Consider the following 12299-nt stretch of genomic DNA (forward strand, 5'->3'; position numbering starts at 1 on the left):
GTTTTTATAGATGGTTGCTGTAAAAAAAAATCATAAAAATGTCACCTATTTAGCGAAAAATGATAAAAAAAACCAAAGCGGTAAAAGGCCAGCGTATACGTGTTTCCAGCCGTTGCAACTGTCAAATCTTCGTGACATTGTCGCACAATGTTGTAAGTAGACTGGTGCTTTGTTTATAGCAACGTTTTACTATGACGCAGCATAAGGATCCAGTCTATCCATACAACCAGCATAAACGGATCAGGCAAATCCTTCGACGATAGAGGTAGACCTTCGTGCTTCGACGTCCATCCAAAGATCGTCACGAAGAACACAAAGAAACTAACCCAAAATATGATGGGACAGGGACAAGTAAATAAAGCATTCCTGTCACCAATAAACTAGGCCTACTACCGATAGCCATGATGCAGTTTGGAATGCGATCGTGGCGTTACGTGCTCCCCACGTGGCAGGACCCAATTTCATAATGCCTTCATAGTGGCACAAAATTTGTTTAGCACAAAATAGTATTGCAAAGCTGAAACTGATTACTAGCTAAATTTTAATTAAATTTGAAAACTTGTGGCTGGTGCCCGACTGAATTTTTAAACAGTAAAGAAAATTTGTAAGTAGTATTTTTTGCTAAACAGATGAAACTGATCAATGTGCCCTGTTCACAGTGAAAGATTTGTTTATCTCGAGGGGGGGGGGGAGTGCATCTTTAGGGATTCAAAAGCGTCCTTGTGAGAATGTATTTTGAAACGTAAGCGTAGCTGCAAATCTTAAACGTAAGCCTAGCTCGGGATTGAAAGCGTACCTTTTGATTATAGCGTAACTGGAACCTAAGCATATCTTGGATTGTATAAGCGTAGCTGAGTAGCTGCGTAGCTTGGAATGTAACCATATTTTTTTGAACGTAACCATATTTGTTTGAACGTTAGCATATCTCGGTACGTAAGCGTAGCTGGGTATTTTGGAACGTGAACGTAAGCGTAACCTGACTTAGGAATGAAAGCGTACCTTTTGTTATTATAGCGTAACTTTAAGGAACGTAAGCAAAACTTGGAATGTAAGCGTAGCTGAGTAGCTGTGTAGCTTAGAACGTAACCTTATCTTTTGGAACATAAGCATATCTTGGAACGTAAGCGTAGCTTGACTTGGGCTTGAAAACGTACCTGTTGATATTATAGCGTAACTTAAAGAACGTAAGCGTAGCTGAGTATCTGCGTAGCTTGGAACATAACAAAGTAGTACCTCAACAATCTCAAAAATAACACTTCATTCACAGAATTAAAAAAATTATATTTTTTTTGACAAAATAATGCATTGTTGAAATTTAGTTTTATCATTATTTTTGTTTCAACCTTTTCAAAATTCTTATTCACCTGTCCTTTTTTACGATCGGGGCTCCGTTTTTTGTTATCCTTTTTTCTTCTTTGTAAAACATTTTTTAGCTACTCACACAATAACACTGTCAATATAACAAAATGCGGTATTCCTATGTTTTGACATAATCAATCTTTTTTAATTACCTGAAAACTCCTAACAAAAAGAAACTAGGAGCCATGAAACAAAACAGAGTATTATATGCGATCATAAGAAGTAACGGAGGTGTACCGACTGACAAACCCACGATGACAACAATGTACGTTGATGTCTGGCTCCCAACCCCTCCCAAGCTAACGGCGAGACCCGCACGCTTGGAGTTCATAGCGCCTGGGATTACACCTCCAGCCCCCCACAAGACACGGCATGTGCGGTACGGTATAAGCCCCGAGGCTTGCGTTCTGATTGCTCCACGCCGTGGGGCCATATAACAAGCTTCCGTTACACGGACTCTTTGAATGCAAATCTTACGTTGGATTTTTCACCATTATTTACATTTTGTAGCGATAATTTGAATACATGATCTTTTTCGTCAAGTATTCGTTAATAATTTTGTAAAAAAAAAGATTTAAATTTGGTTTGGTAAGTTACTTTTAGACGGCTGGAAGTAAAACTAGCTAGGAAGGTCACGTGATTGTTTGTACCACTTGTTGGTTATAACAATCACGCGCCCTGTGTTTTTGTCTTAAAATTCTCAAAAACGGCTAAATTTGATGATTATTTTAAGGACTGTTCTTCTTCATTCCTGGAAGACCGTTGAAGTCATATCTTAGTTTGTTTTATAGCCCAAATAGCCCAATTCGGCCGGTGTGTCCCTTTAAGTGTCCTTTGGTGACTTAGGCATATGATATGTTTTTTTCCACGGTTGCAAACCGCCCCTGGTATCCCACCCGGTGTCTTAAAACCAGGGTAGCAACCGGGTGTACTAGCCCAGCTTCAAGATGTTCCCTGTTTGGTCATTGTTGTCGAGTCCGCAACGGCCCCTGGGAAAACAGTTCTCTGTCTTCCACACAATTAAGTGACCTTATCAAGCCTTTTGTCTCTCAGAAACAAATGTTGTAGAGCGCTCTATAACCGTTGGTCTGAAGATAATGAAAAGCAATTGCCAGGTAACTGCACAACGATCCGCAAGCGTTCATGGTAGGATAACATGTTTGTAGTACGTGTTTTGTTTTATTAGACTTACCACTGGCATAAACATATAAATATACAAAACGATAAATAAAGAGAAATTAATAAAAATAGCTTTAAAGTACCAAGCCAGTGAGTGTCGAGGAGGAACAGGTGACCAGCACCTCTACAAAGCCATCCTGCCACGAAGAATGTCCCCTGAAACCCACCCCACAGTTAAAAACCACCCATCCTACTGAATTTTTTTGTTTAACTATGCTAACTAATAAAGCTATGCAAATCGTTATGTACTGCGCTGTCAATTATGTCGGCTTTTAAGTGTCCACTGATGATTTAGAACCCAACCAAACGTGAAGCACAAATTTAGGTCAAACGTAGCTTTGCTGGTTTCCAATTCAAATTTGTGGCAAAGTTAAGTTAAGTTAACTACAATTATCTCTAAGTAGGGCCTACTGAGAGTGACAATAATCAAATGAACAAACACACAATGGGATGCAAACTGCGTCTGTTAATTGCTAGCTGAAAAATACCAATAGCAATGGAACACAATAGCAATTTTTGTAATAGAGACAACACAAGTAAATCAAATCACTATTGCCCGGAAGGATGTTTTCATGGTTAAAGATGGGGTTGCAGATTTTGTTCGCAGGAAGATGGAAAATGCATTATTCTGTGACAAAAATGTTGGTTTTAACAAAATGAAATTTTTCTGCATTTTTCTGTAATACCCCGGGGGGAAATTGTTTGATTTTGAATTCGCCCCTTAAAGACACTGGACATCTTTGGTTAGTGTCAAAGAGAAGTCCTCTCACTTGGTGTATCTCAACAAAAGCACATAATTAAAAACCTGTAAAAATTTGAACTCAGTTGCATGGTTGTCGAAGTTGCTTATAATAATAATGAGAGAAAAAAACGCCCTTGTCATACGAAGTTGAGTGCTTTCAGATGCTTGATTTCGGGACCTCAAAGTCTTATTCTGCAGAGGGAGCCGTTTCTCACAAAGGTTTCTATTATCCACAGCTGCTGTCCGTTGCTTGTTACCAAGTAAGTTTTCATGTTAACAACTATTTTGAGTAGTAACCAATGGTTTCCAGTGCCTTTAAAAAAGTGTTCTCTTTGCTGGCTCATACTTAAAGGAACAGGTTGCCTTGGATCGGACGAGTTGGTTTATGAAAAGCGTTTGAAACAGTTTGTTATGAAATGCATATGGTTAGAAATATATTTTAAAAGTAGAATATACTGATCCACACAAGTATCACTCAAAATTGCACGGTTTTCATTTTACGTCGCGAACTAACACGGTCGGCCATTTATGGGAGTCAAGGTTTTGACTCCCATAAATGGCCGACCGTATTTGTCGACGAGGTTAAACGAAAACCACGCAATTCCGAGGCATATTTGTGTAGATCATTGTATTCTACTTTTACAATATCTTTCTAACCATACCGATGTTATAACAAACGGTTACAGGACGCTTTTCAAAGACCAACTCGACCGATCCAAGGCAACGTGTTCCTTCAAATAGAAATTGTATTTTTAAGGAAGAGGAGTTGTCGATGTCTGAAACACCGCCAAGCAAATGTTTTAGTCCACAAAATGGCCGACCGTTTGCAGCACTTGCAATCATACTATTATGGGTTCGAACACGACCGCCGACTAGAATAAATATTCTTGTCTAGTTACTAAACCTCTGCTTCTTAAATTGTGCAATTCCTAAGCAATATTATGGGTTGGAACACAACCGCCGATTTAAAAAACAACTAAAATTAAATACTGTTGTCTAGTTACCGAGTCGCTATTTCTTGATTTGTGCAATTCATAAGGATAGACGTTTTTAAACCAATGTTTGTATGAGAGAGTTTGCCTGTTGCCAGCTTGGTGTTTTACAATACCTTGCCAGCAACTAAGTGGAACCTTCCTCCACTAATACCGTCTCCTGCTCTGCACTTTGCCGTGCACCCAGAACACCGTCTTTCCACCAAGTCGTGGCCCCGTGCCGGGCCCCCACTGCAGCCGGGCGAGAGCCCCGCAGCCCCCCTCGGCCCTACTTTAATAACGGACCGGGTCTTCACGCTAACGCTCGTGGGGGACGGAGCGCCGCTGGCCCCCACGAGCCACCTCTCCGACGAGTGCCTCCTGCTCTGCACTTTGCCGTGCTCCCAGAACACAGTCTTTCCACCAAGTCGGTCGCACTTACAAAAACCATGTACTATCCCCATAACAGCGGCCATAGTAGTCTGCAATCAAGTAAATCCACGCAGTAAAAACTGGGCCCTGACTAGGTTTTAACAGTGGTTAGCCCCCAACCCGCTCATAACCATGAAATGCACACCAGCTCCTCACTCCGATATGTTCCAAATCAAAGTCATATGAACTTTACTGATTGGTAAGTACAAAACCCTTCTAAGATTACGGATTTACTTAAAACTTACATGGTCTAATGATAATGACACTAGAAAACGTCCCTAAACATTGCTATTTGGTTTGAAAAGAACAAAAATAAAACTAATTTCCCGTTTGAAGTTTATCGCTCAGTGAGCGTTTTAACAATTTTTTTTCATTTGATGTCATGCAAAAAACTGTGATAAGTTTATCCCTCTCTTTCCCATATGACCCACAGATTCCCAATCAATCTCAAACTTATGCGTGTTTGTCAGTTTATGTATGGGGTGGCGGGGGGGGGGGTCACATAAAGTACTTACGTTGCCAGCAACTGCTTTGTTCAGCAAAAACCAACTCTGAAATGTTCCTTTCACAAATTCGTTAAAGAAAAACAGAGACACAAACACCAGCGAAATGATTATTTTTCATATACGTTTACGGTAGAGCTAAAAGCGGACTTACCAGTCAAAATATCAAATGAATATTGTCGACTTCACTGCTCAACAACCCACAAGTGCTCAACGCAAGAAACTCTGAATAAGTGTGCCTCATGATTATCCACGTTCAATTAAAAGTAAAAAGGACGTAAATCTGTCAACCAACGGCTTTTAATTGTATAATATATAGATGGATAAACAACTAAATGGAAGTTGAGTACATTAAAGCCTACGTCAATCAGATTTGCCTGACCTAAAAATCTAAAAAGCGGACTGCTTTAGGATTGAGTGGAAATAAATCGGTCCCTCAATCACGTTGTGTGTATTATACCTATCAATTAAAAGACACCGCGCCCCGAATACAAACAGCTGAATATTAAACACTATTCAAGTAGACAGATGAAAAAAAAGAAGAACAAAAAAGGATTTTAACAAAATGAAAAACAAAAGGTCTTCTTTTGGTTGTCCACGTATGTATATGAAGGGGTGGGGGTGGGTTGGGGATAAGGTTGTGCGTTTAGGGTTATCGGGACGGGTGGATGAGCACCCCCGTAGATTTCATAAAATTTGCACTAGTCGAGGGCAACAGGAGGGCAAAATAAGCACCACCAAAATGTTTGCCAGCAATTTATTTTAGGGTACACACGATGACCAGACTTATATGCAGTGTATCCACAGGTTGGTGGATCTCCTGTGTAGGCCAATGTTTTATCGTCGGGTGACGGTTGACAGGATTTCAATACACTTGATGTATCCCAACATAATGTGCTTAAAATAACAGACATGTGAAAAATTTGGCTCAATTGGTCATCGATTTAGTTACAAAAGCAACTAAAAACTCCTTTCTATTCACACAATTGTGTTTAAAGGATTCGATCTTCCCTTCCTCAGGGCAATCTCTGTGGTCTATTATGTAAGACACTGCTCTAGAATTGCAAGGGTCGTGGGTTCGATTCCCAGCTGAGTATTTTTTTTTCTCAGAGCTCGGGAACTCAGAAAGTGCACACACAAACATCGGTGTATTTGAGTAAAGCAGCAAATTATTCTGACCACCTTTATTTTATATTGTTTGGTTTAAACATTTTTACTTTATTTCTTTTTAAAGGCAGTGGACACTATTGGTAATTACTCAAAAAAATTATTAGCATAAAACTTTTCTTGGTAACGAGTAATGGGGAGAGGTTGATGGTATAAAACATTGTTATTATCTCGCAAGTTCTATGACCGATTGTGCTCAAATTTTCACAGGTTCTGTTATTTTATGCGTATTTTGAGATACACTAACTGTGAAGGCTAGTCTTTGACAATTACAATAGTGTCCATTGCCTTTAAAATTTGACATTTTAAAATCCTACTCATGTACACGGTGTTACTGCACACCTCACATGTAAAGTTTCAAATTCTATTCATGTGCATGGTCTTACTGCAAACCTTACACTATTGTATCCCAGACTGATGATACCCAAGCCCACATCCGTATGGCCTACACAAGGGGTAACCATGTTTCAGTCCTAGGAGTAGGTGGCAACGGCCTATGGACAACAATAATTATAGCCCACACCTTGAAGTGGCCTTAAGGCCTTGTGTGTCTGGCGACTTGCATAAGGAAAAAAAAAAAAAAAAAAATCTCGGCATTGCAACATTTTCAAATCCTACTCATACACATGGTATTACCATAAACTACACAGATTGTGTCCCCGCTATAAAGCTATACAAATCCCTTTCAGACGGTGTTACCGCAGCTCTCAACATTCCAAATCTTTTTAATGTACATCTTGATACCACAAATCTTACTGGAGTTTACCTCCCAAAAGCACAGATTCAAGTCTTACCCAAGGTAGGCCTGCATGGTGCTACATCAGACCGCAAATTAGATTATATCTCATTTATACGATTAAACATGACTTTTTAAACCTGATATATTTGTTTGTATTTTTTTTTGTTAAATGCGCAAGTATTTTAAAAATGGTTTTCAAGAGATTAGGGGAACCCACCCTGACCCTAAAAGGGAGCCTCCATTTGCATAAACGTGACGTCATGTCGGTAACCCGAGCCGTCGGGCCCCCCTGGCTGTGTGCATATAGAGACGTGTGCACTGTGTGGCCTGGTACCAAGGCGCGTGAAGTTAGGGACCGACGTTATGTTTGAATTCCCGACGTGACGTCGATGGTAGGGGCGGTAACAATCCACAAAAAGGGGGGCCATGACTTATTCGCTAATTACGTAAGTCAGATATGTCGGGAATAAATAAAACACATTTTATTGATGTTCAATACATATATCAGAAATAAATTATAGCAAAATTAACTGTTTTATTTGAATTCACTGCAGCATCCCTCTAATCCTCTGTACATTGCGTAAATCCCACTATATTTTACATGCAGTTATCCAGTTTGCAAAGTTCAGTTTGCTGGCGCATATCTCGATATACTTTAAATGTAATTTTTTAAAGTTTGAAGTAATACTCAAATGCATGGTGTCACTTTAAACCTTACTAAATTGTATCTCCTACTCACGTATGCCTTCATAGTGTGTTACCTCAAATTTGTAGTTATATCTCTTTTCCTTTTACTATAATTTTATTTGCAATTACATGTATTGTTATTGTTCATTATAAAATGGCTGAATAAATAATAATACTAATAATAATGCAAACTTTCAACAAGTATTTCAACAATTCGAATAAGACAACTAAGCAAGCATGTCAAATAAGTTGCTCAATCATTTCAGTTTAAAATGATTGTCACTCAGATCTTTATTACGAAATCTAGTCTGGAGAGTAATACATGTTATTGTATAAACATTTTCATATGGCAATCATTTCAGTTTAAAATTATTGTCACTCAGATCTTTATTATGAAATCTAATCTGAATAGTAATACATTATAATATAAACATTTATACGTCAGACGGAGTGTGGGCAGATGAGGGTTCTGCCGTATTGGAAAGTAATATGAACAGTCTGATGTGATATTATTCTCTAGGAAGTGGTTAAAGTTTAAACAGGTACCGGAGCGGATTGTCTTCAACGGAAATGTTATTTACACTTGTTTGTAATGCATTTATTCACAAGTTTAATGTAATTTTGATATGTGTACACTTATCAGGCCCCAACATAAAGGTTTTGAAAAACTAAAAACACTTCTGCCGTGGACGGCGCGAGTCAAAGGACAATGCCGCTGACGTCATGTCTGGGAGTTTGCTTTGTTATACCTCCACGCTGCAACAAAGCGGCTCAACAAACACGAGGAGTTGCGAGATAACTATGAGAGAAAAAAACACCCTTGTCACAGATGCTTGATTTCGAGACCTGAGGTTCTAAACTTGAAGTCTCGAAATCAAATTCGTGGAAAATTACTTCTTTCTCCAAAACTACGTCACTTCAGAGGGAGCCGTTTCTCACAATGTTTTATACTATCAACCTCTCCCCATTACTCTTTACCAAGTAAGGTTTTATGCCAATAATTATTTTGAGTAATTACCAATAGTGTCCACTGCCTTTAAATTAAACAGTGATGCGAATAGAAAGAAACGCATTCATTGATGCAAAACTATTTACACTGTACACATTGCATACACAATATGAGTAGGTCTACACATTCAAACCGGGATCCTATAACAAAAGAGGACAGTAAGGTCCTCGGCTCAGGAGAGGGCAACAGTTGGAAAACGTTACAAATTCATCGGCAGTTGTTGCAAAAGAGGGACAATAATTATGATGTCCACAGTTGCAGGCATATACACATGTGTGCGTTAACAACAGAACAGTAAACAATTAAAATTACAATAAACGGTTACTCGATAGACGATGTGACCTATGTTTACATTCAAACCGCCCCCTGTTGACAAAACATTGTATACGTCATGTTTCGCCGGGCAAAAACACTCGTAGTCATGGTAAGATTGCATACACTTTCAAGCTGGCTGCCAAAACACAAAGGTTTTGCCCGGCGGTATGCGCGCGAATCATGTTATGGTTTTTCGAGTGACGTCAGAGGTCACATCGTCTATAGTACAATTGTAAATCACCGCCGCTAGAAATTACAAAAGAAAAGAAAAAAATACATGAGCGGATCCAGTATACGAACTTTCTTTTGTAAAGGCCTGTTTATACAAATATATTATTATATAACCAATCGCAATACTGTTATTACAGATACAAATTTGTAATAAAATCATAAAATTTTGTGCCCTCTCAGACCTAGCTCATTAAAATTAAAATAACACCCTAACATATACTTATAAACAAAATATAAGTATAAAAATAATAAAAAAATTAAAGCAAACACAAAATGCAAAGTTTATAAAAACATAAAACATCAAAATTAATACCTCAAGTTCAAACAAAAAAGACTTACGAAAGCTGACCAAAAAGGTAATATTTAAGAGAAAATAGTTACATAATATAACCACAAAATATTACATAAACGATCAACTCTTTCGGATATTTCTTATATATAATCAATCATTTATTCTACAACAGCATTCAAACAAAATCAAATATCATTAAATAGTGAAAAAAAAAACACAGCAGTCATCAAATCAATATTATCGATTGTAAAAAGACTGTATAGGTAGTTGACTATTAACTAAATAATGTTAAATGTATACTTAAATTGTTAAAACTAAAACAGTAGAATGTCTGCTACTAATCGATATGAGAGTAACGCAATCACGTAAGCACGAAAACGCAATAGTATAAAGGGAGCATGCATAATTTTGAATGCCTGTAATGAAATTAAATAAAAATTTTTAGAAGAGCAACCGACAACAATAAATTGAAACCGATTTAAAACACATCACTAAGTACGACAACAATGAGTAAATTTTAAACCAATAAAGTTCCCAAGTAACAAAGCTTAACTAATCAGGAATATTAATAATAATAATGGTGACTTAAAGACAGTGGACATTATTGGTAATTGTCAAAGACCAGTCTTCTCACTTGGTGTATCTCAACATATGCATAAAATAACAAACCTGTGAAAATTTGAGCTCGATTGGTCGTCGGAGTTGCGAGATAACTATGAAAGAAAAAACACCCTTGTCACACAAATTGTGTGCCCCCAGATGCTTGATTTCGAGACCTCAAATTCTAATCTTGAGGTCTCGAAATCAAACTTGTGGAATGCTACTTCTTTCTCGAAAACTACGTTTCTTTAGAGGGAGCCGTTTCTCACAATGTTTTATACTATCAACTTCTCCCCATTACTTGTTACCAAGTAAGGTTTTATGCCGATAATTGATTTGAGTAATTACGAATAGTGTCCACTGCCTTTAATGCGCCATGTTTAACACAAGGTGACACTCCTAGCGCAGAAACTCTGTCTAGTTGGCAACTATAGGTGCAATAAGCCGACCATTATGTGCATTGACTGAGGCATCACGTGACATTAACGTCACGGGTTTAAAAAGATTCCTCCTCGTCTATTTCGCTTTCATCCGGACTGACGTCACCGGTGACGATCTCTGCAAGGGAATCAGGATCAGCCTCGGGATCGGAATCGGGATTTAGCTCGGAATCACGATCAGATGTGAGCTCGGAACTGGGAATTGTATCGACTTCTAGTTTGAGACCAAAAATAATGTCTGGTTGCAGATTATTATTAGCCGTGGAAGGATTGTCTTTGACCTCAGGATAGGGATCGGATCTGACCTCGGATTGGGGATCGCAGTTGACCTCGAGATAGGTCTCGGAGTTGACCTCGTGATGGGGATCGGAGCTGACCTCGGAATGTGGATCGGAACTGACCTCGAATTGGGGATCGGAGTTGACCTCGTGATGGGGATCGGAGCTGACCTCGGAATGTGGATCGGAACTGACCTCGAATTGGGGATCGGAGTTGACCTCTGATTGGCGATCGGAGTTGACCTCGTGATGGGAATCGGAGCCGTCATCGTGCTGGGGATCGGAGCTGACCTCTGATTCTTGATTAACCTTAATCTCTGGAACGGAGTTAATCTTTAATCTTGGAGGGAGATCAGGTTTAGCGCCAATGTTACGGGGATAAGGGTTGACCTTTTGACGTGATTCGGTATTGACCTCTCGACGGGGATTAGGATCGGAGGGATTAAGATCGGTTTCACTGTTAGGATAAAAATGTAAATGGAAGATAAAGGTAAATTTAAAGTGATAAAACAAACAACATATCTCCATTTCCCCAGGTCCCCCAACAAAGTATTAGCCCTGCGCTGTAGCATGGGGCGGTCAGTGACTTCACGGTTGTAAAAAACAATTGTTACGCATTAACGGTACGGTAAAAAATCACGACATTTTACTAGTTCCCTAATGGAACATAGCTGGATAACACTATTACCAGCATAATTTGCTTAGGGTGAGTCATCGGCCTACAGACACCTTTGAAGCCCCTAATTTTTAAGCCCCATTAAAAACACACACTGACACATGAAACGCCCCATGTGTACATTGGCATTAAGCACAGACACAATGAATTTTTGCTTTGTATTTTGAGGGGTTCTTTTGATTCATTGAACATGTGTTAGTCTGTTCTGTTGATATCTAACTATAAGAGCTTGTGAGCAGCCAAGATCAGCTTTGCACGCAATAATTTGTCACTGGACGGTCGCGGACCGTACGACCACGCGTTGCCACATGCAATCTGGAATATGCAGGGTTAAATGTCTCTAAGCCAGTAAGCCACACGCTATTTGTTAAATATTTGTATTCTACTTAAAATAATTATTTCCTACCATTTGAATCATTAGCAACTGAGATTTAAAGCCCAAAGCGCTTCACCCAAGCCAACGTGCATAATCAACGAACTGAGACAAATTAGTTTCAATAGTGCATTAATGATCAATCCTCTTAAAGGCACCGGACACCTTTGTTAATATTGTCAAAGACCAGTATTCTCACTTGGTATATCCCAACATATCCATAAAGTATCCAACGAGTGAAAATGTGGGATCAATTGGTTATCAAAGCTGCAAGCAAATAGTGCAATAAAAACCTGTTGAATACCT

General features: G+C 38.9%; 1 protein-coding gene across 4 annotated transcripts in view; it reads right to left on the minus strand.

Moving 5' to 3' along the window:
* Window positions 1-10522: 10522 nt before the first annotated feature.
* LOC117299081 (serine/threonine-protein kinase STE20-like) overlaps window positions 10523-12299 on the minus strand; it is a 42611-nt gene continuing 40834 nt past the window's right edge. For all 4 annotated transcript variants that reach the window (XM_033782500.1, XM_033782499.1, XM_033782497.1 and 1 more), the window contains one exon: window positions 10523-11401. In XM_033782500.1, the coding sequence (XP_033638391.1) occupies window positions 10723-11401 (679 nt within the window). In that variant the 3' untranslated portion in view covers window positions 10523-10722. The remainder of the gene's footprint in view (window positions 11402-12299) is intronic.

Source organism: Asterias rubens, chromosome 14 (assembly GCF_902459465.1).
Source record: "Asterias rubens chromosome 14, eAstRub1.3, whole genome shotgun sequence".
Classification (NCBI taxonomy): domain Eukaryota; kingdom Metazoa; phylum Echinodermata; class Asteroidea; order Forcipulatida; family Asteriidae; genus Asterias; species Asterias rubens.